Here is a 27,073-nt window from a genome sequence, read left to right on the forward strand (position 1 = left end):
CCCTATGCCGCTCTATACACTTTCAACCTCGAGACGCAGCAGTGGGAGAAGATGGGCGTTGAGGGCACCCTCTTTATTTGCCAGCTCACACCCTCGCCCATGGGCGCCGAGCGCTACTGCGCCATCATCCTCAACCGCAGAGGACTCGACAACTTCTACGAGGAGCTCACCAGCAGCGACGAAATGGAGATCTCGGATCCCTATGTCATCATCCAGGGTGAGCAAGTTTACGGCATCTGGATCTTTGCTGATCCGCCGCCCTCGTCGACGGCAAACTGCCGCCAGGAAACGGCCGCTAAGATGATGGCCGTCGCCGACAAGGCCAAAGCAAGCCGTGCCGCTCTCCATGGTTCACCAGACCCCGTATCTTCCACCCCCATGGGCCGCCAACTATCGCTGCGAGAGCTCTTTGGTCAGCAACGTGAGCAGGATGCCGACTTTAGCTTGCACCACCACGACAGCCACCCTATGCCGAGCATGCACCATCCGCCACAGCAGCAGCCATACATGGCTCATGCCGGTCCTGCGCAACCAGACGTGCTAGGTCAGCTGTTCATGCGCGCAAAGCAAAACCACAATGGCTTAGGGTGATGTGTTTCCGCTCAATGGATATGTCACGCACGCCCGCTCGAACGCACAAGTCTTTGTACCATCCGGAGCGCGCCTATCGATACATGCCGGCAAATAGACTCCAGCGTCGCATCACGCTTGTTCAGTGATATACAGGTCCTGCCAAGACGCATCTCCATGCCTTCGACGTACTCCCTTGGCTGACCTGACAAACGGAGAGCAAACATCAGCAGCTTGTCTAGGCCTCCTGTTCATCCAGACTCAGTGATTTGGTACTTTACTCAAGGGTGTATAGTATCTATTGCCAGAGAAACCTAGTGAATACAGAATGCTGGTCATCATCTACACAGCATCATCAACGCAGGTCTGTTCGGGTACATCCACTAGACCATGACATTGTTCAGTGCGATTCTTTCACGTTGGTAATTGATAGTCAAAAAGATACCCGTTTTCAAGATGAATCTTATCGTTCAAAATCGCAAACGTTCGGTGTTACACCAACAGTCAGTCTTTTCGCGTTCTAATACCACGCGTCGATGGTTTATTGATAAGGCTAGCTAGCAATGACCTCACCCCTCCCGTACACCCCTGTCATTTACCCCACGGCGGGGCATCCACTGTCCCAAAAATTTCCCGTCGCAACAGTCCAACATCACAAACGCACAACACTGCACCACTCAGACTGAATCGCATACCATGACAGAAAGTGTCCGAATTCTCCTTGTTGGCAATGGTGGCCGTGAGCACGCTTTGGCCTGGAAATTGCTGCAGTCGCCTTCGACTGAGCACATTTACGTTTGCCCTGGTAACGGAGGGACCGCAACCCTTTCGTCAAAAGTTACCAATGTCACACACATCAAGGACACCGATTTCGCCGGCCTTGTCGAATTCGCTAAGGAGAAGCAAGTGAACTTGTTAATACCAGGACCTGAGGCACCGCTAGTTGCAGGCATTGTAGATTACTTCAAAGAGAATGGACTCGAGAGCACCAAGGCGTTTGGCCCTTCAAAAAAGGCCGCAACCATGGAAGGCAGCAAGACGTTTAGCAAGGACTTCATGAAGCGACATAACATTCCCACTGCAGCCTACGAAAACTTTAGCAAATACGAGGATGCCAAAGCCTACCTGGACACCATCTCACACTCGGTAGTGATCAAGGCCTCGGGCCTGGCAGCAGGAAAGGGTGTCATCATACCCCAGACCAAGGAGGAAGCCCACGCGGCGCTCAAAGACATCATGTTGGATCGTGAGTTTGGCGCAGCGGGCGACGAGGTGGTCGTTGAGGAGTTCCTCGAGGGCGATGAATTGTCGATTCTTACTTTCAGCGACGGCCGCACCATCAAGTCTCTCCCGCCTGCACAAGACCACAAGCGCATTTTCGACAACGACCAGGGCCCCAACACTGGAGGCATGGGCACGTATGCTCCAACGCGCATCGCACCACGTGAGGTCCTCGATCGCGTCGACAAGGAAATTCTACAGCCCACTATTGACGGCATGCGAAGCGAGGGCTTTGAGTTCAAGGGAGTGCTGTTCACCGGCCTGATGATGACCAAGGATGGACCAAAAGTACTTGAGTACAACGTCCGCTTTGGCGACCCCGAAACGCAGAGTCTATTGGCGCTTATGGAGGGCGACCTTGCCCAGGTTATGGTCGCATGCGCAGATGGACGGTTAGCAGATGTTGATGTCAAGGTGTCCAACCGCTCCGCCGCTACCGTGGTAGTTGCGGCCGGCGGGTACCCAGGCAGCTACGCAAAAGGCACAGTCATGAAGCTAGATGCTACACCAGAAGGTGAACTACGATCTCATTATTCTTAAACTAACTGTACGGGCTGTGCTAACTATAGACAGATGTCGTACTGTTCCATGCCGGAACTTCCTTCTCCGACAACACACTCAAGACGTCTGGTGGGCGCGTCATCGCATCCACAGCGACTGCGCCTACGCTTGAGGAAGCCGTGGCAAAGGCCTACAAGGGTGTCGAATGCATACACTTTGAGGGCATGCAGTACCGCAAGGACATTGCTGGCCGGGCGCTGAAGAAGCACTAGAAAAAATGCGAATTAGGGAAATCATTGGGCAGTTGGCGTTGTTTTATTTTTGGACGAAGGGCGAGAATACCACACATACACCCGGGTCAGTAGCAAAAATTCTAGGCATCTACAATGGAGTCTCCTACCTTGCTATTGTATACATTGCATCAATACAAGTTAGGTCCTGGGAAGTGCTCCTATCAGTAAAAACGCTTGTTTTCTTGCAAATGGAAGAGCCGTGATGTTGTGGCATGAGGAAATCAGCCCCGGTTCTACCCTCTCAATCGTTGTCGTCGCTCGAGGATCTGGGCTATGTCTCTCTTTTCTTCTTCTTTTCCTTTTTGTGTTTCTTCTGCTCGGGTGAAGTGGACTCGTCTTCCTTTTTCCGCTTCTTACTTGGGGCGTTGTCGTCGTCGTCTATCTTGTCCTTGGCACCAGACTCGCCGCCGCCGCCGCCACCATTTACAGCTGGAGTATCTGTACCTTGATTGGCCTTGGCCTTTTCTTCTTGCTCTTTAAGCCGTGCCACCCTCAGCTCGTTCTTCTGTCGTATTGCGTCCTTTAGCACGGGGCTGTCTCGCTTGAGGGCGTCGGCTGCAGCTGCAACGCCGGCTTGGACTTTGTTTTGACCTTCGCCGCTACCGAGCCACTCGTCTGTGTAGCCCCACCCTGTGAGATATATCCCCATGTGATAGCACTGGACGCTGTTGGAGTCGTACGTCATGGGCTTTTCCTCCTTTGTGATGAGCTTGACGCCCTTGCCGAGGACCAGCTTATTAAGTTGGTCGCGTGCTTGAGGGTTCTCGATAATCTTCTCCCTGAAGCTGAGCAGCTGTGGCGCCCAGAGTTCTGTGAGCCATGCCTCAGCAGCCTCAAAACCGTGCGTTGGGTCAGAAAGAACGACTGCTGCGACGTAGGCCTCGACCATGTCGGCAACAACTTTATGGTACTGCTTCGAGTTCTTGTCCCACTGGGCCCGGTGCTTCAGTCGATCCGGAAAACCGTACGCTTCGGAGAATTTGCCCAGCGTCGAGTTCTCGACCAGACGTTCGCGCCACATGCACAGCTCCGGAACGTCGACGTGTGGGAAGCGGTTGTAGAGCGCGCGCGAGGCAATGAGCTCGATGTAGGCGTCGCCGAGCAGCTCAAGACGCTCGTAGTCTAGGCTGAGGTCTCCGCCCAGCGAAGAACCAGGGATACTCGGGTCGTAGATTGCGGATCGATGGGTAAAGACGGCTTCGTGGAGGTGGGGCTCAGCTATGGGGGGCAGAGGGGGTAGGTCTTTGGATTCTTGGACTTTGCGATGTATGTAATCGGGAACCGCGACCTGGACGGCCTTGTCGGGTCGCTTTTCGTCGAGTTCGTGTTTTGCTCGCGATGAAGTGCCGTGGTCGCGAGCGCAAAGCCGGCGTCGCAGCTCATTGGCGTGGTAGAGAATTTCCTTATCTGCTCCTGGAGTCGTCTCTTCGGCGACGAACCTGTCCAACAAAGCTACCAGGCCCGTTTGCATATCCGCCGAGGAGAGTTCTGGTTGCGGTGCATTGCGCTGGAGAGGTGGGTTGTGCTTCTTGCTGTGGTGATCGCGGCTATAATGATTGAAACCTCCTCCACGTTTATGTGATGCCATGACGGTGCACGAGTGGCCGACCCGGTCCTAATTTGTTTTTGTTATGGAAGCGGAGGAGGGCATTGACGACCAAAAAGTTGCATGACAGGGCGGCGGGCGCTAGTTGCGGGCGCCAAGGGCACCTCCGCCGACCATTTCACATCGACGGCGCACCCAGTAAGAAGACCAAGTATTCCAAGCACAATGGCAGTCCCACGACATCGGGTACTGGACCTGATGAGGGTATGTTACTTTCTTTTTCACGTGTTTGATCTTCCGGTGTCCAGGTTGTGTATTGGGTCTGTATTCTGACATGGGCGCAGGTCCAGTGCAAGGTCTTCAACACCACATATAATCCCGAACGCCTGCGCCTAGGATCGCGCATCCTTCACCAGCGCCTCAAGGGTCCGTCAGTCGCCTCATACTACCCGCCGCGGATAGGGACAATTCCCCAGTTGCGAAGCCTGTACCCCGAACACCAGATCATAGACGAAGCAGAGGAAGACTGGTTAGAGCATCTGAATGTTGCAAAGTCAAGAGGCAAGGGTGCGCCCAAGAAGAAGAGGACTGCTGCTGGTAGGCACCCACTGATACGGCTTGCTAGTATTGTTGCTGACCCTTTGCAGAATCCAAGAAATTCAACAAGAGGAAGTAGACGGATTGACGGCCTGCCCCTACGGTCTAAATGTACAATACAGAGGCGTATGCAATCATCACACTTTGCGTCTGGGTATCTCCCCGGCCACCCTACAACTTACCCTTGGCTGCCTTTGTCTCGTGTGCTGCCCATTCTCTATCAAACTCATCGTCCCATGCTGTTCGGACAAGACGGTGCTCGGGCTGTACTGGCACATTAACTTTGTGGTGCTCGACTGTGCAGTACGTCGTCTTCCCATCCAGACTGGTCATATCGCCTCTGATCATTGCCATCTGCTTGCCTATACTCACTACTTTACTGTTGAGCCTGACCTTTGCTCCAATCGGCACGGCTTTGAGGTAAGAAATGTTGAGCGAGCGTGTTACGCCGCCCATGAATTCCCAGAAGCCGGGCCGGGCTAGAGGACATAGTGCTGTGGTGGTGGACATGTCGAATATGACGCCTGCAGCCCCGCCGTGCATGACATCTAATTCTCCACTCAGTTTGGGCTGTTGGCTATGACAAAAGACGTACTGTTCAGGTTGGAGAAGTTGGGTGCTATGAACATCTCGTACGTCACTGTTCCGTCGGGCGTGGCATCCACAAGCTCCAAGCTGTCCATGACTTGGTTGTCAAAGTCCTCGGGCTAGTTAGTTCAAGCAACCATGTGTACACCAACTCGCGCAGCTCACAATGTGATCCTTTGGCCGCTTTGCTGCCAGCAGATTGTACTTGTCGAACATGGCGCGTACAGCAGCCATTGCTTTTTGCCGATCAGCCCCTGGGTCACTCATCATGGGCTTACAAAAAGGTAAAGTGCTATGGTAGATACGCGAGATATGTAAGTAAGGATGTGTGTGATCTGGGATATCGGAAAGACGCCCGTTCCCGACGACGCCATCGGCTCCATGGTGTGGTAGTGATGGTGGGCAATCGGCAGGCGGCGCGCTTTGAAGCCTCGGCTCATTCGCTCCAGCATTGCATGATCATCGCCCAAGGAGGGCCCGCCTTGCTCAAGTCACTCCATCCATGTCTCCACCGAAAGGGTTGCCAACCTGTCCTTTTTTTTCTATCGCGCGTCCGTGTCTGTGTGCATGTCCGTGTCGGTGTCCGCGTGCAATGACTCTCGAGCATCTGGCACCCAGGTACAGGTAGTAAGCTCGACCTAGCGGCGTCTGGGACGTCCCACGTTGTTTCATCCTCATGGCTCGCCCTCGTCTAGCGTACGGCGACACTTTGTGTGATGACAAGACTGACACAACGCGCTCCCGCCACCAATAAGCCGAGAACCACAGCCGATCCTATTCTTGGGCCAGCACAGTAACACGCAATTGCTTAGATGTTGGCTTGGTAGCCCGAGCCGTTCTTAACTTCTTAATTGCTTCCCCCCCTCTTCGTCCAGCAATCGCTACGTTGTCTTTAATTAGACGGGCCGCCGCCCAGTAGTACCTGTGTCCACATCACCCTTTGCTCACGCGGTGTCTCGTACAACCAGACGTCACAAGCAAGATTTCACCATGGGCTCAGAGACGGCGCCCGTGTCCGCGACAGTGCGGAAAAGGGTGTTGAAAGTATTATTCATTTCCCTACTGCTTGACTTGGTACGTCATCTCTGGTCGCAACCAACTGAGCGCATGGACTGACAGCCTTGGGCTTTAGATATCATTCACATTCATCCTCCCGCTATTTCCCAAACTAATCGAATTCTACCGTAACCACGAAGCCGACGATCCCAACACGATCCTCTCTAAAATCCTCGCTGGTCTCAACGCATACAAGAACTCGTTCGCGAAGCCCATCAACTCCCGCTATGACATTGTCCTCCTCGGCGGTGCACTCGGCTCGCTCTTTTCCCTCTGCCAGGCAATCGCATCGCCCTTTATTGGTACACTTTCGGACAAATATGGAAGGCGTACTGCACTGCTGTGGTCCATGGCTGGCAACATCTTAAGCGTGGCGTTGTGGGTTGCAGCCACAGACTTCCGGACTTTCCTTGCGAGCAGGATTGTGGGTGGACTGAGCGAGGGCAACGTGCAGCTTGCCATGGCGATTGCTACAGATATCAGCGATGACAGCCAGAGAGGGTCAACAATGGCGCTCGTGGGCGTCTGCTTCAGCATCGCTTTCACGTTTGGACCCGCTCTGGGTGCATATCTCTCGACGCTGCAGATCATGGACAAGAACCCATTTGCCATGGCAGCGGGCTTCTCCCTGTTTCTCATTGTCTCGGAAACAATCTATCTATACGCCAGCCTTCCGGAGACGCTTCCTTCGGCAAGCAAGAGCGAGAATGGCACAGCAAATGGGAAGCCAAAGGACACGGACGCGCCAAAGCCTCGTATCCGGACGAACTCGCACTTTCTTCTTAACGCCACACATTTTACTTTTATCCTATTCTTCAGCGGCATGGAGTTCTCGCTTCCTTTTATGACTTATGACCTGTTTGCCTATCAGGCAAAGGATTCGGGACGATTACTCGGGTTCATTGGATTGGTTGCATCGCTGCTCCAGGGGTCAGTGGTGCGTCGCATGCACCCACTCAAGGTGGTTCAGATGGGAGTCGTCAGCTGCACCATAGCCTTTGTCATGCTGGGTAGAGTGCAGACGCAGGGCGCGCTCTATGGGGCAGCTGCCCTTTTGGCCGTGACGAGCGCGACGGTTGTGACAGGCTTGAATAGTCTGTCGTCTTTCGAAGCTGGTGCGGGCGAGCGTGGAAACAAACTAGGAAATCATCGAAGTTTTGGTAAGCTCAGAAGACACGTCGGTGAAATTGCAATTGCTAACTCTGTCTTTCTCAGGCCAGATTGGACGTTCTCTGGGACCCTTGGTCTTCTGCACACTATACTGGTGGGCAGGCCGAGAAACAGCGTATGCGACCGGAGCTGCGGGTATGGTGGCGGTGTGCGGATTGGTGTTTGGAGGGCTGAAGGTACCGCCTGGTACAGAAAACATTGGCAAGAAAAAGACGCAGAAGACAGTCGAGTAGACGTGATGTTTGGCTGTGGGTGTTGGTTCATGTATTAATACAATAGAATATATATATTTTTTTTCTGTTCAACGCCTTGTGCTTTCCTGGATCGCGGGCATGTCCAGCACCACGGCAGATCTGCAACTACACGAACATGTGGTGAGCACAAGACGTATTGGCATGATGTACATATATGTAGATACTTAATGGTCAACAGCCAGTAGTATGCAGGTCTCGACGCCATGAAGATTAGTCCGACGCTCGGTACGCCTGCCGCCGACCCGTTAGCCGCACCAATGCCGTTGGTTGGCTTAGGAGCAGATCTACGCGTAACGGCACCAGCTCCCCCGCACATACGAAGCCTAGCAACCAAGTAGACCTCGGCTTCTGCTTCTGTTTTGTCAGTGTCGCCAGGGATGGAGGCCAGGAGCTCGGTCCGGCGTGTTGGGTCCTTGGAAGGACCGCTATCGCCTTTATTTTCGGACAATGCTTCGGTCAGTATCTGTCCGCCTACTACTTAAACAATACGCACGCCCCATCGTGCAATAGAGCGGCGGTCAGGAACATGGACCCTTCAACCACTGCTGCCGCCCTGGCTGCAGCCTCCGCTCTTGCAGCATACGTCAATGCAAAGTATCACGTTGCGCAGGACATCAAGGCGTTGAGGTTTAAAAGAAGCTCGACAAAGCACTATGAACAGCTTGGTATGCATCTCCCGCATCTCCCCCTTCATCGGCTCGCAACGGCAACCTCTACAATCGCCTTTTACTCATGCTAAGCCTGTGCAGTGAAGACGAACCGCCAATCCCCATGGTACGCATTTCCCCGGCAAGTAGAGAGGTACGGCGACAACTTGTGCATCTGGTCCCGCACCAAAACCTACACATGGCGACAAGTCCATGACCGCGCCGTCCAGTGGGCCAACTTCTTCCTAGCCCAGGGCGTGAAGCCTGGCGACATGGTTGCCACCTACCTCATGAATAGTGCCGATTTCATGGTCATCTGGCTCGGTCTCCTCTGTATCGGCTGTGCCCCAGCCCATTTGAACTACAACCTGAAAGACGAGGGGCTAGTGCATTGCTTGAAAATCGCTGGAGCAAAGCTTGTGCTTGTTGATGAAGACGAAGGCTGTTTGGAGAGATTTGAAAATGTCAGAGCCACGGTGGAAGGCATGGGCATCAGTGCATTCAAGGTGGATGAGAACATGTTGGCAGAAGTTTATCAGGGAAGCACTGCGGTACCCGGCGATGAATTCAGGGAAAATGTGCGTGGGAGGGATCCCACATGTTTGCTTTACACGTCCGGAACAACCGGACTACCAAAAGCCGGCAAGTACATGGTCAGCCGGTTTCATGAAAGGGGAGATCCAGACCATCTCACCTTTGGTCAGAAGGCTGGGCCAGACGGCGACCGGTGGTACTGCTGCATGCCTCTGTTTCACGGAACAGGAGGAATGCTCACTCTGAGTGCCATGACGAGCGGCTTGAGCGTGGCGATAGGACGCAAGTTCTCCGTCCGCACATTCTGGGACGACATCCACGACTCGCAGGCTACCATGTTTGTCTACGTTGGTGAAACAGCGCGTTATCTACTCGTGGCGCCACCACACCCAAGAGAGAGGGATCATCGACTACGTGGCATGTATGGCAACGGCATGCGTCCAGATGTCTGGCGTCGATTCAAAGAGCGCTTCAACGTCCCAGAGGTCATGGAATTCTTCAACTCGACCGAAGGCGTACTGGGTCTGGTTGTCCACAACAAGGGCCCTTTTACGGACAACGCTCTTGCTCAGCACGGTGCCCTTGTCAGAGCAGCACTGCACAACATATACATACCCGTAGCTGTGGACCCAGAGACGGGAGAACTGCTACGCGACCCCAAGACTGGCTTTGTCAAGCGTAATTCATACAATGAAGGCGGCGAGATTCTAGTTGCAGTACCTAGTGAGGACGCATTTGCTGGATACCATAACAACCCGAAAGCCACGGCGAAGAAGTTTGAAAGAGACGTGTTCAAGAAAGGGGACCTGTACTATCGATCTGGCGACGCGCTAAGAAGAGATGACGATGGGAGATGGTTCTTCATGGACAGGCTGGGCGACACATTCCGTTGGAAGAGCGAAAACGTATCGACGGCCGAAGTTGCCGAAGTGCTAGGAAAGTTCCCTGGCGTCGACGAAGCTATCGTGTACGGTACACTGGTTCCCAGGCATGACGGCCGTGCTGGCTGCGTTGCTCTCCGATTAGCTCCTGGTACTAGCCCCGAGGCATTTGACTGGAAGGCGCTGCTGGAATACGCGCGAGGCAAGTTGCCAAGATATGCAGTACCCGTGTTCCTGCGGTTGGTCAAAGAAGCAAGTAATACGGACAATCAGAAGCAGAACAAGGCGCCGTTGAGGAATGAGGGTATCGAAATCGATAAGTACGGAAGCAAGGTTGTTGGGGGTGCCGACGATGTGGTCATGTGGATGAAGCCTGGTGAGGATAAATATGCGAGATTTACCCTGGAAGATTTGGAGGCGCTGAGAAGTGGTAAGATTTTGTTGTAGGGTAGTAGAAGGTTAAGGTATACACTAGAATTGCCGAATACACATACATATATACATAGTACCACTAACAAGATCCGGGCTCATGGCCCCATGGGTGAATTCAACGATACTCTTCATGCCCTTCCTTGGAGTGAACAATCGCCGTATTTTACAACTATTTTGTTTTTCGGGGTGTTGCAAGAGGAGAATAGTTCCTACGTAGTGCTTACACAACTAACTAATTATATGCAGTGTTGACTATACTGGTTGCAGAAACAAACAGCCAGCGCACGATTGGACGCCACTGGCCCGTCAGACGCTTCCGCCCCGTCTCCCTTTCACTCAAATGTACACTACTATGTATAGTGCTGACATATGTACCATGTCCCCTTCCATGCATGCGCAAGTGAGACACATACCCCGTGCCCTTATGCCCTTTATGCCCTCGTCCCGCTCTTTACATGCTACATTTCAAACTTCCCCTCCTTGAACTGTGTCACAAAGGTGCACACAAATCACACTGTGAGCGTTCAATACCAGGATTCCAAATGTTTCGTTTTTGCGGCCAAACTTACGGGCCGAATGCCGTTGCATCCAAGACTTGCCGCTTATCAAAAGGCGGGGCGTGATTGGTCCAATGCGGGGTCCATCAAGGTGCCATTGTTCCTTTTGCTTGGTACGGTAGGGAAGACACGCACACGTTTTGCCGAGGATGGTGGTGGGGGAGGGAGTTTTTTTTTTCACTTTCCTTTGCAGACAATAGTTGGGTTGAGCGGGACTTTTGTATGCTTCTTTGTCGTCATTACAGGCGGGTTGGTTATACACGGCTGGACACTACTACTAGTACTACCATGTCGGAATTGGAGAAGCGATTGGTTCGCAAGCTTGGTGTGTACTCCTGTGGTTCAACTTTTGGTTGTCTTGCTGCAGGTACCTAATAACAAAAAACTCGACAGATTGCTTTATTTTGGTCAGATTGATTGTTTGATACCTCAGGTCTACTGGGTGGGGCTAATTTTTTCCAACAGGTGTACTGCTGTGCTGCCTACTTTTTCAATTATTTGGATCGGTCTGCGTTCTCCAATGCCTATGTATCGGGGCTAAAAGAGTCCCTGAACCTGCATGGCAACCAGTACAGCATTTTGCTTTCCATGTTCACGGCTGGTAGCTGTACCGGTCAGATACCTCATGCCTTGATCATCCAAAAGGTTGCGCCTCGCTTTTGGCTCCCCTTCACCCTGATAGTATGGTCCGGTTTGACCATGTGTTCAGCGGCATGCAAGACATACGCCAAACTTTGCGTCGTCCGCTTCTTACAGGGGTTCTTCGAAGCCAGTCTGTACAGCGGTACCATCTATATCCTTGGATCCTGGTACAAGCCATTGGAGATTGCCAAAAGAACTGCCATCTTCACAGCTATTGGACAGATAGGCAGTATGTTCGCCGGTGTCATGATGACGGCAATGAATCAGAGTCTGCATGGACAAAGCTCTCTTGCAGGGTGGCAATGGGTCTTCATCATCAGTATGCATGCTACACTGCACAACCATTCCGATACTAACACACTCAAGATGGGGCTATGGGAATCCCTTTTGGCATATTTGGTCTGTTGTTCTTTCCAAATCTGCCAGAATCTCCCAACACTCCATACCTCAGCAAAGAGGAAATACAACTCGCATTGGACCGTCTGCCGCCCAAAAGAGATTGGGGCCACGATATCAGCCTCAAATCACTGGCAAAACGTCTTCTTGGGAAACCAGACATCTACATACTATCCCTCTACTCCATGATAGGATGCGCACTCGAGGCCATTGTTCTTCAGGGTCTGTTCTTACTCTGGATGAAGGCCAATATCGAGCAATTTCCCTCGTATGCGACGACTACGTATCCTCTGGGCGTCCAAGCCGTATCTATTGTTTCAAACATTGGAGCTGGCTACATCATAGACCTGACCAACCGCCGTATACCCATGGTCATCCTGGCCGGAGTCTTGCAGCTCCTTGTAGCAATTCTCCTGCTAGTTCCTAATCTTTCTACCGCTGGTGTGTTGTTCGCGTTCTACCTGGCTGGCACGTCATACATTGTGAATCCAGTCATGTATGGGTGGGCAAGTATCATCTGCCAGCGGAACGGCGACGACGCCTCGAGATCAGTCATACTTTACATCATGAGTATGGTGCAATCCATACTGTACACCTTTTGGGGCATTGCCTTTTATCCTGCGACAGATGCACCGTATTGGAAGAAGGGCTACATCACCATGATTGTAGTCGTGTTTGCTTTCTTTGGTTCAACAGCAGCTGTGCAATGGGTGCGTATAATCTTGTGAAGCATGATGGCTGGAAACTGACTACAAATCTAGTTGGACACAAGGTCAAAAATCACAGCAAGCAGCGAGGCAGAAGTCGTTTACATTGAGAGCGAAACAGCTGATGATCGGAACAAGAAAGATTGAGGCCTTGCATAAAAGATAGGGGTGGGCACACTTTTGTGAAGATACAAATTCGATAAAGTTCTTCGTATTCGGTAGTACTACGATTCTCCGCTAAGCTTGGGTCAAGTGATCAAGTATCGAATCGAATCCTATAATCCGGGGAATATACTCACACCCGTGATATTCCCATTGCATGGTCAGAAGGTGGTCCTGTGCGGTCTGCGCCGAGCCGTTGTACGGGTTCGTGTCTTCGAGAATGCGGCACATCTGCCGAAATCTTTGCCGTTATTCGATTCTTTTTATGCAAATCGTGTGTGACTTGGTGTATTTTTCAATGCAGAATCAGACCAGAACATGGATGTGCATTTGCTTGTAGTTGACAGCAAGAATTTGTGTAGCCAGGAGTAGCCTCGAATCACACACACACAGGCATGTACACAAAAAAAAAAGCAGTGAATCACACTCAGGCGAGAAGGTTGACGTGGGAAGGAGTGCAGGTTGGGCACAACTGCCTGGGTTTCGAGTACAAGAAGGGAAAGTTTCATAAGGGCTCGAGTGTTTGAGCGGACCTATATGTTGGAAACTTAAGGGACAGGTATGTGTAGAAAAGGACGTGCACAGGTTGTTCCCGAAGACAAGCGAAGTCGAGTCAAGTCATGCCATAGCCAAAATGGAATTCAACTTATTGAAGCTTGGGCCGACTCATTTGCAAGCTTCTCTCCGACCACACAGACATCGTATTCATGTCCGATGTCAATGCAGGTGCAACGCTGGACACAGGTCGGATAGAAGCCGTGGCGGACACCGCATTCGATGTGTCTTTGCTGGTGATGGGCACTGTAGCACTGAGCAAGTCAAGGTGTACTGGCTATAGCAGTCGACATATGGAAGGCCTGGTACGACCATTTGTTTGAGACGGAGGCGTTGTTTTATGCTCGTCCAGCAATGGCAGGCGAGTGAGAGAGAGGGGAGAAGTCAGGCCACGTACAGCCTCTGGGCCAGGTGTTTCGGGAGGCGAAGCCGTTTGATGCGTAGGATACATTGGATATGGAATTGGGAGATGTGACGACGGGAGTGGGCAGGCGTGGCGGTGACAGCTGAGAGGATCGGCAACGGGCTTGCAAGTTTCCGGTATCGCAGAACGTGGGGCAGGACTGGATTGCCACAAGGGGTCACAAACAACCGTTGACTTGGCACACGTATCCGCTGAACGTCGCGAGGGTGCTGTGGAGATTTGCATTCGGGCCTAAAGCTGGCTAAGGGCTTCATGAATTGATAACACGCTTCTCCGGTGCATTGCCTGCATACACATACTACAATGGTCCAACTTGCCCGGTGCCAGGATGAAGCTGCTCGTCCAATACGTAGTATAATCTTAGAATCCAACAACGTGATTAGTGCTGCAAAACGCCCCTGAACGCCACCAATTTCCTAGTCGCCATTGTGTCGACTGTTCGACTAGGCGAACAGGCCCCTTCAGGCGTTGTTACAGTACAACGGTGGCTGGTGCAAATCACAGCCTCGCCCTTCGTCCTCCACCATCACGGCCCAGACGGTGCTCCATGGTCACACACGCCTTACGCGCCTCACCTTGAACCCTTTCCCAATGACTGAATTTTTCTCAGCCTCAATTTCTTTTTCTTTCTTCTTTTTCTTCTTTTACTAGTCCCTTCAGCCTCGGTTACGTCTTGGCAGCAACATCCAGCCAGCCGTGTGCCCATGGGATGCCTTGATCTCTAGGGCGTGAAACGCCAAATGTGCGCACTGCATTTCTAGCCAGCTTCATTATGCCATCCGGTGAAGGTGACAACAGCTGCTCGCTCACGGTCGCGTTCGCCCACAGTTCCCACTGGACGTGACGGTTTCTCAAGCGAGAGGCCGTTCCACCGGATTTTGCCCCGTCACGTTTCAGATGCTCAGTGTGCCATGCTGCTCGAACACTATGAGTCTCGGATGAGGGCCCCAGACTCGTCCCGCTCCTTGACAGTCTCCTCATTTACGAGTAATGGCCTATGATTGCAGCCACAGCGGTGGGGCTATACCGACCGCAGATATCATCCACCCTCATCTACGCTGGGCCAGGGAAAGTAGTGTACAGCGCCTGATGCCTGCACACGAGCCGCACAGCCAATAAGACCAGCCATGCCACTCCTCTCCCACGCAGATGGCCTACCCCCGTGGCGCTCTGACAGCCTACACTACTTTAGCTAATCGACAAGTACCCGCCCCGGTGCCAGGCAAAAAATGTTTATGGGGCCGGACAAGCACGCAGCAAATCAGAGCAGAGCAAAACGCTCTAGTATGCATGTTTCGCCTCGAAAAACTGGATTACATGGTACATCCGGCCTACACCCGGTCCGTTTTCGCGACAAGCGTCGAACCTGCTAGCCATGGGTTCGCACATGGCAAGGAGAAAGTGGCAGGCTACTTGCTTGTCACCTACGAGTAAGGAATGAGGATGAAGCTCAATATATCAAGCCAATTTGGCAATAGCGGCCCTCTTTTGTCGATAAGAGCTGGACTCTGAGTCTGTCAATCCTTCTGTATGCATGCAGTGGCGCAGGCTTCGCCCACATATTACTACGCTCTTGCTGATTCAAGTTACTCTCATCACAGCGAGCATCCTTCGTTTTCTTCTTCTTCCCTTTGTCTGTTGTGTCTGCTTCTTTCCGGGGTTTCCGTTTCCTTTGACATTCTTCCTGCCACCAGATTGCCAACCATGGCGCACACAGCTTCTCCATATGTGCTTGCTCCTCGGTTACCTGATCCTTCAGTCCGCGTCAACCCTAACGACTACGCCGCTTCCGCTAAAGCACACGCTACGTCGAGAAAATACATGCACGACCTATTTCCAGGCCAGAATAAGCCGTTGCCTCTGCCAAAAGATACCGAAACGCAAAACCGACCCGTGTACGCAAAGCCATCTCACAGTTCGCGCCAACGACATGTCTTGGAGGAGCGGCTCGCCCCGATTCGAGCCTCAGAGGACTCCATCGACCGACGATCACTAGAATGCCTAATCATGCTCGATGAATCACCGGTCCGCGGACCTCAGAGGACGATGATGAATTCGAACCCTGTCCCAGCACCTCTCAACGTCACCAAGCGTACTCCTTCTCTTACGCGTAAAAATAGCACAACACAGCCACAGATTGAGCGGACACGTTCAGTCAAGGGACCCGGCCATAGCAACGTGACAAGACGCTCGCTACTCCAGCTCCCACCAGGTCTACTGGGACACATACTAGGCTACGTTTTTGCCGAAGAACGTGCTGTGTCGATTACACCATATCAATCGCGGATTACGCCTCAGCGCTACCGACATCGCCATGGTCCCAATGCTGTAGATATCCGATCCGTCATGATGCACCCTGCTCTCCGCGTGTGCCAGCAGATGCGCGCAATGGGACTGAATATACTATATCGTGACAGCCTGTTTCTCATCGACTTGTGCGATGCTCGCAGCGCTTCACATGCACACGACAGGGACGCGGGCGGCAAGCACTGGGATTGCTGGACAAATGGGAAACCTCCTTATATGGTTCAGTCTGTACTTAGCCACGCGTGCAATTTGCGCTTCCAGCTGCCCGTCTCGTGCTTGGAAACCGCACCGCTGCTGGGCGCGGCAAAGCGGAAAAAGGACCACCACGAGGACGGCTGCGTAGTGGTGGAATCTCTCCGCAGCATCGCAACACTGATTACGGGTTTGTCGACAGCTCTGCAGCCAGCACGGCCGCGGTCGTCAAGTCCAGTCGCACCAAAAGCGCTGCGGCGCAAGCTCAGCATTCGCGGGCTGAAGCGCCATGACTCGCTGGAATTCGTGTGCCGAGGCGATAACGTGCTCCAATCTCCGCCCCCGAGGGAGCCGCTGAGCAGGCTCGAAGTCGTCCTCGTGAAACCGGGTGCCACGGCCGAAGTGCACCCCCAGACGCTCGAGATGATTGCAATCTGCAGCAGCATCCCCGTCTGGGACAAGCTCGAGTACCACCTCGAGCTCGAGGGCGTGCGCAAGCTCTGGGCCAAGCGCACAATGGGAAAGTGGGTGGGCAGCGAACCGGATGCGGGTAAATTGGTGCTTGGTATGTTTTGGAACACGACCCGTCTTCTTTCCATCTTTTGCTAACTCGGGCTAGATCTCCAGGCTCTAGGCTATCCACACCCCATGACCGACTTGTCGCCCCAGAATGCTGGCAGGGTAGACATGTTTCACAGGCACAGATCGAGACCTACTCAGGACTCCATCGACGGCCTCACGCACAGGTATCTGCAGGCGCCCTCAAAAACTAGTCGCAGCCAGAGAGCGTCCAAAGAGGGTACCATGGCGCGGAAAATGAGGGAGATGGAGAGCCTTTCCAAAATGTCGCTGCTAAGAGGGGCCAAGCAGCCGCCGACCGTCGATGAGATTCAGCGCATGGCATCGGGTATTCGGTGAGGGCCTTACTAGACGTCAATACCATCAGTGTTATATCCCCTGCCTACAATACTCGTGTTGCCAAGTACCATGTTGAGAACGAACGTAATGGCTTCGTCATGTACCTCTGACCACTTCCGTCTATTCAACCATTGTCTACCATATATCCAAAGATATTCCTTGCGTATTCTAGCCACTCTAGCTTGCTGCTCTCTATTATAGTTTACCATCTGAGAACTGTACGACAGCCCACTTGCCACTCCATGCCCACTTTCGTGCTCCGCTGTCTCCTCCACCACCCTCCATAGCTCGGAGTCGCTCGTCTTCACCTTCTGGCAATCCAACCACCACGTCAGCTTTGCAAGTACGGAGCGCAAGTACACGGAGTCCTGAGCCAGGGCCCATAGGTCCAATGGCCTCGGTAAAAGGTGTTGTGGCGGGCCAGGCAGCCTATCAAAAAAAAACAATTAGCAGAGTCAATACATAAAGTGCTGACCACACTCACATCAGCAGTTAGCTTCCGGTAGTTCAGGTCGCCTTTGAAGATGACCAATTCGCTCTCCTTGAGGTCCTGGTAAAGCTCTGGTTCTATCTTGGGAAGTCGCCAGTAGCTTCCAGCCGCAGTCCAGAAGTCGTTGGGTCGCAGCATCAACTGACCCTCGGCATGGATAGTACTCCAGTGCTGGAACAGAAATTTCAGGTTGGAGCTCTCGGTTTCTGAAAGAGGTACAACCTCCTTTCCGTTGTGCTTCTCATCGTCAGATAACGCTTCGTAGAAGCCATGCGGGTCGGCCAGTGCGGACAGAAGGGCACCGAAATCGGCCGGTAATACATCAGAGACGAACCAGGGGATAGATTTGGGGTGGAAAACGACGTTCGTGGCGAGGCCAGAGGCGATGAGGTAACCGGCAAGTATCAGATCGACAAAAAGTTCAAAGCCAGCATTGTCGAGGACAATGTCAACGCGCCTCTCCTTCTTACCCCCCTTTTGTGCGGTAGACAGCACCTTGAAGGCCTTATCCAGGTCGTTGACCACAATGTTCTTCTCAGAGTTCTTGCGCGCCTCGGAGCCCTGCAGCTTTTGAATATCCTCATAAGACAGATTCGTTAAGAGCGAAAGATCCGTTGCATTGCCCCAAAGACAAATCTCGCACATTTCAGTGAAGAGAAGCTTCTCGGCAGCCTCAAGCTGCTCTTGGGTGTCTGCGCCGCTAATAGTCTTTTTCTGCTCCAGCTCGGTGACAATGTCCTTGTAGCGCGCTGCAAGTTCGAGAACGGCCGGGCGAGACGACTTGAAGGTAGCCATTTTCTGGCGAGCGAAGATGTCATATGAACGCCATTTGTCACTCTGTTTGAAGATGCTCGATATGCGTCTTGCTATGGCGGTTAGCCTCGATCACAACAGACTGAGACGCTACTTACCGGTACAAATAGCACTCGGCGTAAAGCCAGGGTACATTGTGCCACTTGGGATTGCCTCTGGCGGCTAGTTCCTCGTTGTACGCCTTGACGTCAGGCTCGCCATCATCGGGGATGGGCGTCAGCTCGCGGTCGTGTTGCAGCTCGTACTTGAGCTTGGCTAGTTCGGCAACAATGTGTTTGCCCTGGCTGATGGCCTCGTCTTCTTTGGTGCTGTGCAACGAACGATGGACGTCATCAATGCCTTGTGTTATGATGATGGGCCATCGCGAGCGCGCTGATGTGTGGGCAAACGATGTGGCGTCGCTTGTGCTGTATTGCGTAACGGGGAACGTGTCACACTCCATGATGATTGTGTACTTGAGCTGTCGTTGCGGTCCCAAATTAATGGGACAAAGAGAAGAGAATCTTTATAGTTGTTTGCGCCAGACGTTAAATTGTCAACATGGCGGGGCCCACCCATCTTCTCACGACAAATAACTTATTTGGCGGGGTCCTCGAGTTCGGAATTCCCTAAATGGGCTTAGCGCCATTATCCGCATCCCGTATGGCTTCCGTGCCTCGTCGCATACAGAGCAGCGACAAACGGACAATTCTCCCGTGAGGATACAGAAGGGCGAGCCATACTGTCTGGAATCGAGTATCGGTCCCGTTCATACCACGCAAGGGGCCTATAGGTGTACAGCGGCGCTAGGCCTTGGTCCCTACAGCGATCGATCCATGACGCTAACCCCTACACTGGTCTTGTCGACTTTGTCAAAATTTCTTGTATTTTGTCAACATAACCCGTTAGGATAACGTGTTTAACATCCTGCGGTTAGATTGTTGAATGGGTCGTAGGACGTTGCGTTCGACCACGCAACGGCGAGGCTGACTAAGGGCAACACACTGTCCTGGCACCCACAACATCCAACCAAGCACGACCCTTGCTTATTGTTCTCTTCTCCATGACAGCATCCAAATAAACGAGGCAAGGAAATATTAACATCATTAGTTCTTCCATCCATGGGTGTTGAGTGTATGTCCTCAAGGCACCAGAGCCCCAGGCTGTCGCCAGACCATGCCGATGACGTAGAGATTGAAGACGTGCAAAGTGAAAACCTTGTGCCGCCAGACGGTGGCTATGGATGGGTCTGCGTCGTCTCATGCTTCACAATCAATTGTTTTACTTGGGGCGCCGTTTCGGTGAGTACAACGCGAATGCCAAAGTCCCATGTTGTCCTCTACAGAGTTACAGGTAGCTGATGCAAGCTTCTAGGCATATGGCATCTATTTGTCTCACTATCTCGCAGAAGATCTATTCCCTGAAGCAACGACCTGGGACTATGCATTTATTGGGGGGTTTAATTTTGCCATAGCCATGGTCGTCGCACCCTCTGTGACCGTCTTGTGCCGCAAGTTCGGTATCCATGTCATCATGTGCTCTGGTCTGCTATTACAGCTTGCGGGCTTCATCTCAGCTTCCTTTTCGCATCGTATTTGGCAGTTACACATCTCTCAAGGTGTCCTGATTGGTTGTGGAATTGGCTTCCTTTACATCCCCTGCCTCCCCGTCCTCTCCCAATGGTTTGACAAAAGACGAAGTCTCGCAAACGGCATTAGCGCAGCAGGTTCTGGTGTCGGCGGTGCAGCATTTGCATGGGGATCAGAAGCTATCATTCAGCGATTTGGCATTGCCTGGGCACTGCGCATCACAGGCATACTCGCATTTACGGCAAACACCATTGCAACCACTTTCATCCGGGATCGGAACAAGGCCATTCGTCCGTCTCAATTAGGCTTTGATACAAAGTTGTTGAGGCGTGGTGATGTGCTCTTGCTACTCGCTTGGGCCTTCATCAGTATGCTGGGTTATATTGTTCTGCTTTTCTCTCTATCTGACTTTGCATTATCCATTGGGCTGTCACGATCTCAAGCTACTGACATGATTGGCTTGCTAAACATGGGCACTGCCATCGGACGGCCAATCATAGGAATTATCAGCGATCGATGGAGTCGTATAGACACAGCTGGAGCGTTGACGCTCTTGTGTGGAGTGGCATGTTTTGCCTTTTGGCTGCCTTCGACGTCATACGGGCTGACTGTTTTCTTCGTCATACTGTGCGGGGCTGTAGTGGGCGTTTTCTGGATGGTAAGTTGGCCTCTCATGTCATGACAATCTTGAAGCAGCACCATAGTAACACCGGATGCAGACGATTGGCCCATTGTGCGTCGAAGTTGCAGGGATCAAAGACTTGCAGTCTCTATTGTCTCTGTCTTGGGCGGTTGTCATTATCCCCTCCATAGGTATCTACATCCAACCAACCCTTGTGAAGTTTCAGTACATGACGCCCTACAGTATCCGAGGGAATTGCGCTCAAGCTTAGGCGCTCCCACTCTTCGCGAGAATATCTGTATGCTCAAATCTTCGCCGGTCTTTCTTACATAGTCGCCAGCGCATTCATGTTGCAGCTGCGCAGGGTGAAGCGTCACCAAGCTCGCAGTTGCTGAGCTGCGTACGTGGCTATTATGGTTCTAATGTAAGAGCAGGAACTTGTTACAGGCGTTGTTGCCTAGTCTGACGAGTGCACTTGGCGGAATGCTGGAGTCGAGATATAACAAGTCGTTTATCGTTCGTCCATTAGTTCTAGCACACGAGTATTTTTGACAGTACACTCCTCATCCCCAACGCAGCCCAAACTGGCTCTGATTCGACTACGATCTGCATCACCGCGCATCTCAGAAATAATGGTAGCAGCCGTCTCGCATGATATCAGCAGTCCGGTATCGAGTGGCGTTTCCTTGGGCATAGGGGTCGGGGCGCAGAAACAGCTAGCGGTATTAGGACATTCTGCATCCTCTTGCAGCATGGGAAACGTAGACGTGCTATTGTCATGACCAGTGCCGTCTGCCGGCTTGCAACACGTCGAAGCTGGCGACGCATCCATGGCGGCAGGGGCCGGTCGCTGGATAGACTGAGGCTCAGAGCGTGGTTGCGCTTGAGGCTGGGATGTAGTCGGCGCTAGCGGCCCAATCGAGGTTTGCGCAGGAGACTGTGTAGGGGGCGGCATGCACAAGGGCACCGTCTTTGGAACCACGACTTGGTGTGACACTGGAGTCCTTGGAAGCCCCGTTGGTACAGGTAGCATATGGGGTGCATGGCTGGGGGCAGTGGTGATAGGGGCAGTAGTGATGGGAGTGGTGGTCGTGGTGTTGAAGGAGCGCAGATATGCTTCCACCTCATGGTGCGTCACACCACGGCTGGCAAGTAGACTTCTTAACAGTGAATTTTCCTCGGCGACCTTGCGTGCGGCGCGCTGCATCTCCTGTGTGGCGGCAACACCCTTGATTTCATATTCTTGCACTCGGCGGCGCAAGTCCTGGATCAGCTCCTTGCGCTGGTTGCGCGAACGCCTCTGGTTCTCGCGGATGCGGATTGACGATGGTGTGTCACTTCCCTGTCTGCTGCTTAGCCACAGACTCAATGCCAGCACGAGGTTGCCCTCACAATCTGCTGGGAACCCACCTTCTTCGACATGGTTGGAGTTTGGTGGACGGGCGAGTGGCAAGACGGAGTGCCTGCAGGCGTGCATGGCAGATGCAGAGAGCCGCATGGGGTTCGGCGCTAAACCGAATTCGGTGGTCGCAATAGGATGGCTCTTTGCCCACATGCCAGTCACATCATCTACGTACTACATGTGTATTGTGTATGTGTACACACCTACCCCGTATCGTGTCACTTGGAATACGTGCGAAACACACGTATATATCTTTGTCCGTCTCTCCGGGCTGTCGTCCTTGCCCTCACCTCTTCGCTCCGTCCCTCCACCAGACTCGGCATCTGTTCCGTCATCTCGCCGCCATCAGGCCTCACCACCTTCCACATCGGCCCTAACACCACCCCGCATGCATACACTTTGTGCACTCCACTCTTGCTGTCTTAGATCGTCACACAAGCCGCCTTCACGCCGTAGACAAGTGACGAAAAGCCTTCTTGGCAGGCTCCGCTCTACGGGTCCTTGATATCCCCCCGCTCACATTGTCTCGCTACGAGGCATTGCAACGTCACAAAGGCACACAATGCACCATCTGCACCTGCCAGTGCTGCAAAGGGACATGCGCTATGACCAGACCAGGAAGCTCCCTTATCATTCACCGGGGGCTGGCAGATGCTATCCCCATGCCAGTGAGGCTGCTATAAGAAACTCCAACCCGCTCTGGTCTGCGGCTGCTGCGTTTCCTAAGCCATTCTTAGAGCTTAGCTTCTCCCTTCATCCATTACCGTCACCATGGTCCTGCATAGTCTCCCATTGCTTGGAGTGACTCTTCTTCTCACTGCTCTTGCCCATGCCCAGTTTCCCCCTACACCACGAGATGTGAAGGTTGTCCAATCACAGCTTGAAGAAGGTGTCCGAATCTCATACAAAGAGGCACGTGATATCCTACTCAGCCCGTTGACCGTATTCTTATCGTATTTAGACCAAACTGTGCGAGACCACGGAAGGCGTCCGAAGCTTTTCCGGCTATGTTCATCTTCCCGCCGGAGCACTCGCCGACTTGGGCGTCCAGGATCAGACGTATGAGATTAACACATACTTCTGGTTCTTCGAATCGAGAAAAGATCCTAAAAATGCACCCTTGTCGGTTTGGATGAATGGTGTGCAGTTTGTTGACACGTATATACAACACCATCTAACCTTAATCAGGCGGACCTGGGTCCAGTTCTATGCTTGGGCTCTTGCGAGAGAACGGACCGTGCTTTGTTCATTCCGATTCAAACAGCACCTATATCAATGAGTGGTCGTGGAACAACGAAGGTTGGAAGGCCCAAACTCAGGCCAAATCACGGCCCATAACAAGTGCTGACCCAGCCTAGTGAATATGCTATATCTCGACCAACCGGTACAGGTCGGTCTTAGCTACGACAGCTTGGTCAACATTACCACCAATCTGGACACAGGTGAGCTGAAGGTTGTGGACTTCCAGAATACCCCAATCCCTGCCCAGAATAACAGTTTCTATGTCGGCACCTACCCTAGTCAAAACTCCAATTTCACCACGCGAGGCACTGAAAACTCAGCACGAGCCCTGTGGAACTTTGCCCAGATCTGGTTCCAAGAGTTTCCTGAGCATAAGCCCAATGATGACAGAATATCAATCTCCACAGAATCTTATGGAGGTCGTTATGGGCCCGCCTTTGCGGCCTACTTCCAGGAACAAAATGAGAAGATTGAAAACGGAACCTGGAATGAAGCTGGGGAGACGCATATTCTGCATCTCGACACACTTTTGATCATCAACGGCTGTATTGATCGATATGTCCAATGGCCAGGTTACCCTGTCATGGCATACAATAACACTTACGGCATTCAAGCCGTGAATGAAAGCCGCTATCAGGAGGTGCTCGACAATTTGTACCGCAAAGGAGGCTGCCTAGAGCAGATTGAAGTCTGCCGGAACTTAAGCCTCGCATATGATCCCACCAATCAAGGCTTTAATACCACAGTTAACGAGGCATGTGAGGCTGCGGAGACTTTCTGTTCCGAGAAAATACGGGACCCCTACTTTGATACCGATTTGAATTACTACGATATTTCTGCGCCTGGTGCAGCATCATACCCTCCGCCATGGTATCAAGGATTTCTCAACCAACCTCATGTACAACAGGATCTTGGAGTATCGCTCAACTGGACCCAGTCAAACTCGGCAGTGTCCAAATCATTCCGTAGTATAGGTGATTATCCACGTCCGAATTGGAAAGAGGACTTGGCCTACTTGCTTGAGGAGGGAATCAAGGTCACACTAGTTTACGGCGACCGCGACTATGCCTGTAACTGGTATGGAGGAGAACTTCTCTCTCTTGCTATACCGTACGAGAACGCCACTTCGTTTGCCAAAGCGGGTTATGCGCCCCTAGTGGTGAACGATACATATATTGGTGGCCAGGTACGCCAGTTCGGTAACCTCTCATTTACCCGCGTTTACGAAGCTGGCCACGAAATTCCCGCCTATCAGCCGGAGACTGCATATAGGATCTTCATGCGCTCCTTGTTCAATCGAGACATTAGCACTGGTAATGTTTCAACTGCCAACAATGCCAGTTACGCGACCGAAGGACCAATGCATGTGTCCAACATCACCAATGTACCGATCATCGATCCTGGAGCTCAGTGCTATGTCTTGGATCCTGGCCAGTGTACCAAGGAGCAGTGGAAGTCTGTAATGAACGGCACTGCCCTGGTTCGCAACTGGATAGTCGTGGATGCCAATACCAGCCACCTTTTTCCAGACTTGATATCCAATAGTACTACAGGGAATGGAACGATTCCGTCGAACACAGGCAGCTCGGTACATCTCTATACGAGAGCTGTGTCTGGCGGTTACTTTTTGAGTGCTTTCAATAAGGCTTTGTTTGCAGCAGGCATTGGGAGTCTCCTGATCATGTAAATTCTGACTCATAATCGAAAATACAATGAAGTATGCTGTTCCCAAGCGTTCAAATTATTCAAATAAACAACCTGACGGGCGTAAGAATCACCAGAGGAGGAGTAATGTCTAGGCGATATTCCTTGAGTGCAATGGCTATCGGCTGAAAACATTGGTTGGTCTGGAAGCAGCCGTAATCTGCGTTGGATCATGTATGAGCTAGTGATTGAAATAGCAACCGTATTTCATCACCGTGCGGTTCGATTCGGAGCTACACGGACTTCTCTTTACTTTTTCTACTTTCCATTCCTCCTATGTCACCCATTGTGGACTTGAGGTTGACATGACGTCATGACTTGTGCCTCCCGAGATCAAAGCCTCACTCTGTGAACATTACCTGTATGTTGGCATGCCATCTTCAGCACATCACGAAACCATTCTTTGCAAGCAATCCCTCAAAATGACGAGAAACAAGTATTCTGCATTTCAGAAACACCTGTTGTTCTTCTCAACCCCTACAACCCCACCTAGACTAACGTTCAAGTCAGCCTTGCGGGCAGGGGTGTCCCTCGGACTAGACTTTCCCGTGGCAGTCTTGCTGAGTGTGTCGCTGAGAATCCTCTATGCGCCATTTCCCTACTTCTGGTCTCCTATCATTGTCGACAAGATCCCAGCTTCGTCTCACCGCACTCAGCTGGAAAATGCCACGCTTCCACATGGGAAGACCAACTACACATGCTCCGAGCTTCTGTCTCTTTTGCAACAGAGCGAAAATGGTGGACGTAACAAAGCATGGTTGTCACACAAAATCGACCAAGGCCACATTGTGGGATTTTGGACCATGGCAGCAAATACACGGTCGCATACTGTTAGCAAAGAGGATGTCGAGCGGTTTCAGCAAGGCAACTGGGAAGACGCTGTTGTCGAGAGACGGAGAGGGCGTCATGACGTGTTGCCACTCTGGAGAGGCGGACCTATCTGGATAGGTGGCCATAGCTGGGCCGTCCGTACGATACTAAATGTTAGGGTCTATGAAACCAAAGAACTCTAGTCTTCCACAGACATGATAAACCGTTGTAGATGGTTTTGGGTCATGAGTCTTTTTAATATATAATACTACTATTCTAGAGTGTTCGAGATACTCTACTTACTATTGACCGATTCTGGAATAGTTTTAAGAATGTGGTATTGCACCACTTCATTTATGTAAGATTAGATGGGGGTTGAAAACCAAGACTTTCGCTATGTTTTTTTTGAGGCATCAGATCATGATGCTTGTAACGCTGCATCTTGCGGCTCTCGCTCTTGACAATGCATCTAGAAAGCAATTACCAGGATTCGTACATGGAGCCAATTACAACAGCTTTTGGCAAGCTTTCCAAAATAGGCGTCGAAGTGGATGTGGCCAGTTGATGCGCCTGGACGCAAGCAGCCAGGTACAGTACTCGAAGCTATAAGATTGGTCGAGCTCGTCAAAGCATTCGAGGCGCCATATTGCGGCTCTTGTTTTGGCGACCAAAACGGTGAGAAGTAGTCATGTCCATTTGGTGTGCTTGGCTCTTGAATCAATTTACCTCAAACACGTAACAAGACGGAGAATTCCTTGGCCAAGTCGGGCCCGAGCCATAGCTGCTTGTTTAGGGATACAGGAGCCTGTAGCATGCTCCGCGTGCATTGGCCACATTCGGAGCTTCTTTCGCTGTACTATTGTCGCAAGTTGTAAGTAAACGCTGCAACTGGTTGGGTGCGCGTATGGGTACTACGTAAAGTTGCTCACATAAGTGCCGATATCGGCGCCTTAGGGTACCTGCTTGCAAAACCACTGAGAATGATGCAACTGCATGATCCAGCTGCCTGTGAGCTGACAGCACGCCGGTCATATGGATGCCTGGGGCGGCTTCGAGAAGCGCGAAAGGTGACAGACTCCAGACTGGCGACGCTTACTACGTCGTACTACTACTACTACTACTAACTAGTACTGGACGGGACTAGCCCCTTTCTTGGATCTCCCACAACCCACCACGTACAAACACCATACGTCGCGCAATCTACGTCCAAGA

At 52.0% G+C, this 27,073-nt stretch overlaps 13 protein-coding genes across 13 annotated transcripts; 9 read left to right on the plus strand and 4 right to left on the minus strand.

The window, feature by feature from the left end:
- Positions 1-90: 90 nt before the first annotated feature.
- Positions 91-690, plus strand: PSV08DRAFT_286870 (uncharacterized protein). Its single transcript, XM_014221085.2, has one exon. It carries the CDS (start codon positions 100-102, stop codon positions 589-591), a length of 492 nt encoding a protein of 163 aa, XP_014076560.2. The 5' UTR covers positions 91-99; the 3' UTR covers positions 592-690.
- Positions 691-1,266: 576 nt separating this feature from the next.
- PSV08DRAFT_361100 (phosphoribosylglycinamide synthetase) lies at positions 1,267-2,920 on the plus strand (the record flags this gene model as incomplete). The annotated part of the gene is made up of 2 exons (XM_014221086.2): positions 1,267-2,365; positions 2,425-2,920. 2 exons carry the CDS (start codon positions 1,267-1,269, stop codon positions 2,622-2,624), a joined length of 1,299 nt encoding a protein of 432 aa, XP_014076561.1. The 3' UTR covers positions 2,625-2,920.
- Positions 2,917-4,278, minus strand: PSV08DRAFT_220525 (ribonuclease III domain-containing protein; the record flags this gene model as incomplete). Its single annotated transcript, XM_014221087.2, has 1 exon — positions 2,917-4,278. Exon 1 carries the CDS (start codon positions 4,231-4,233, stop codon positions 2,917-2,919), a length of 1,317 nt encoding a protein of 438 aa, XP_014076562.1. The 5' UTR covers positions 4,234-4,278.
- A 125-nt stretch (positions 4,279-4,403) lies between these two features.
- PSV08DRAFT_286892 (mitochondrial 37S ribosomal protein mS33) lies at positions 4,404-4,965 on the plus strand. The gene is made up of 3 exons (XM_014221088.1): positions 4,404-4,455; positions 4,536-4,788; positions 4,839-4,965. Exons 1-3 carry the CDS (start codon positions 4,417-4,419, stop codon positions 4,865-4,867), a joined length of 321 nt encoding a protein of 106 aa, XP_014076563.1. The 5' UTR covers positions 4,404-4,416; the 3' UTR covers positions 4,868-4,965.
- PSV08DRAFT_177218 (HotDog domain-containing protein) lies at positions 4,960-5,646 on the minus strand (the record flags this gene model as incomplete). The annotated part of the gene is made up of 3 exons (XM_014221089.2): positions 4,960-5,336; positions 5,384-5,489; positions 5,542-5,646. 3 exons carry the CDS (start codon positions 5,644-5,646, stop codon positions 4,960-4,962), a joined length of 588 nt encoding a protein of 195 aa, XP_014076564.2.
- Positions 5,647-6,366: 720 nt separating this feature from the next.
- Positions 6,367-10,430, plus strand: PSV08DRAFT_199799 (uncharacterized protein; the record flags this gene model as incomplete). The annotated part of the gene is made up of 5 exons (XM_014221090.1): positions 6,367-6,450; positions 6,509-7,592; positions 7,648-7,831; positions 8,379-8,521; positions 8,606-10,430. 5 exons carry the CDS (start codon positions 6,367-6,369, stop codon positions 10,363-10,365), a joined length of 3,255 nt encoding a protein of 1,084 aa, XP_014076565.1. The 3' UTR covers positions 10,366-10,430.
- Positions 10,431-11,141: 711 nt separating this feature from the next.
- Positions 11,142-12,799, plus strand: PSV08DRAFT_220539 (major facilitator superfamily domain-containing protein; the record flags this gene model as incomplete). The annotated part of the gene is made up of 5 exons (XM_014221091.1): positions 11,142-11,232; positions 11,301-11,314; positions 11,373-11,868; positions 11,916-12,655; positions 12,707-12,799. The coding sequence occupies exons 1-5, from the start codon at positions 11,196-11,198 to the stop codon at positions 12,797-12,799; spliced, it is 1,380 nt and encodes a 459-aa protein (XP_014076566.1). The 5' UTR covers positions 11,142-11,195.
- Positions 12,800-15,390: 2,591 nt separating this feature from the next.
- PSV08DRAFT_220542 (uncharacterized protein) lies at positions 15,391-17,257 on the plus strand. The gene is made up of 2 exons (XM_014221093.2): positions 15,391-16,857; positions 16,912-17,257. Exons 1-2 carry the CDS (start codon positions 15,498-15,500, stop codon positions 17,208-17,210), a joined length of 1,659 nt encoding a protein of 552 aa, XP_014076568.1. The 5' UTR covers positions 15,391-15,497; the 3' UTR covers positions 17,211-17,257.
- Positions 17,223-19,051, minus strand: PSV08DRAFT_199808 (uncharacterized protein). Its single transcript, XM_014221094.1, has 3 exons — positions 18,612-19,051; positions 17,695-18,562; positions 17,223-17,639 (listed from the first exon to the last, which is right to left on the minus strand). The coding sequence occupies exons 1-3, from the start codon at positions 18,953-18,955 to the stop codon at positions 17,406-17,408; spliced, it is 1,446 nt and encodes a 481-aa protein (XP_014076569.1). The 5' UTR covers positions 18,956-19,051; the 3' UTR covers positions 17,223-17,405.
- A 562-nt stretch (positions 19,052-19,613) lies between these two features.
- PSV08DRAFT_177645 (major facilitator superfamily domain-containing protein) lies at positions 19,614-20,974 on the plus strand (the record flags this gene model as incomplete). Its single annotated transcript, XM_014221095.1, has 3 exons — positions 19,614-19,793; positions 19,867-20,739; positions 20,801-20,974. 3 exons carry the CDS (start codon positions 19,614-19,616, stop codon positions 20,972-20,974), a joined length of 1,227 nt encoding a protein of 408 aa, XP_014076570.1.
- PSV08DRAFT_408866 (uncharacterized protein) lies at positions 20,827-22,154 on the minus strand. Its single transcript, XM_014221096.2, has 2 exons — positions 22,114-22,154; positions 20,827-22,045 (listed from the first exon to the last, which is right to left on the minus strand). The coding sequence occupies exons 1-2, from the start codon at positions 22,123-22,125 to the stop codon at positions 21,215-21,217; spliced, it is 843 nt and encodes a 280-aa protein (XP_014076571.1). The 5' UTR covers positions 22,126-22,154; the 3' UTR covers positions 20,827-21,214.
- Positions 22,155-22,876: 722 nt separating this feature from the next.
- PSV08DRAFT_220553 (Alpha/Beta hydrolase protein) lies at positions 22,877-25,079 on the plus strand (the record flags this gene model as incomplete). The annotated part of the gene is made up of 4 exons (XM_014221097.2): positions 22,877-22,996; positions 23,067-23,244; positions 23,294-23,404; positions 23,464-25,079. The coding sequence occupies 4 exons, from the start codon at positions 22,877-22,879 to the stop codon at positions 25,032-25,034; spliced, it is 1,980 nt and encodes a 659-aa protein (XP_014076572.1). The 3' UTR covers positions 25,035-25,079.
- A 359-nt stretch (positions 25,080-25,438) lies between these two features.
- On the plus strand, positions 25,439-26,163 carry PSV08DRAFT_199822 (dolichyl-phosphate-mannose mannosyltransferase). The gene has a single exon (XM_014221098.2). The coding sequence runs from the start codon at positions 25,474-25,476 to the stop codon at positions 26,062-26,064; it is 591 nt and encodes a 196-aa protein (XP_014076573.1). The 5' UTR covers positions 25,439-25,473; the 3' UTR covers positions 26,065-26,163.
- The last annotated feature ends 910 nt before the right edge of the window (positions 26,164-27,073 follow it).

The sequence above is a fragment of the Bipolaris maydis genome, assembly GCF_028858645.1.
Source record: "Bipolaris maydis strain C4 unplaced genomic scaffold PSV08scaffold_5, whole genome shotgun sequence".
Classification (NCBI taxonomy): Eukaryota; Fungi; Ascomycota; class Dothideomycetes; order Pleosporales; family Pleosporaceae; genus Bipolaris; species Bipolaris maydis.

Bases quoted from the DNA above. Each gene is read 5' to 3' on its own strand.
- PSV08DRAFT_286870 (XM_014221085.2), top strand. From the start codon at position 100: ATGGGCGCCGAGCGCTACTGCGCCATCATCCTCAACCGCAGAGGACTC.
- PSV08DRAFT_220542 (XM_014221093.2), top strand. From the start codon at position 15,498: ATGGCGCACACAGCTTCTCCATATGTGCTTGCTCCTCGGTTACCTGAT. The intron at 16,858-16,911 runs GTATGTTTTGGA...AACTCGGGCTAG, and splicing joins TGCGGGTAAATTGGTGCTTG to ATCTCCAGGCTCTAGGCTAT.
- PSV08DRAFT_199822 (XM_014221098.2), top strand. From the start codon at position 25,474: ATGACGAGAAACAAGTATTCTGCATTTCAGAAACACCTGTTGTTCTTC.
- PSV08DRAFT_286892 (XM_014221088.1), top strand. From the start codon at position 4,417: ATGGCAGTCCCACGACATCGGGTACTGGACCTGATGAGG. The intron at 4,456-4,535 runs GTATGTTACTTT...ACATGGGCGCAG, and splicing joins GGGTACTGGACCTGATGAGG to GTCCAGTGCAAGGTCTTCAA. The intron at 4,789-4,838 runs GTAGGCACCCAC...GACCCTTTGCAG, and splicing joins GAAGAAGAGGACTGCTGCTG to AATCCAAGAAATTCAACAAG.
- PSV08DRAFT_199808 (XM_014221094.1), bottom strand. From the start codon at position 18,955: ATGGAGTGTGACACGTTCCCCGTTACGCAATACAGCACAAGCGACGCC. The intron at 18,563-18,611 runs GTAAGTAGCGTC...CGCCATAGCAAG, and splicing joins GCCGAGTGCTATTTGTACCG to ACGCATATCGAGCATCTTCA. The intron at 17,640-17,694 runs GTGAGTGTGGTC...TTTTTTTGATAG, and splicing joins ACCGGAAGCTAACTGCTGAT to GCTGCCTGGCCCGCCACAAC.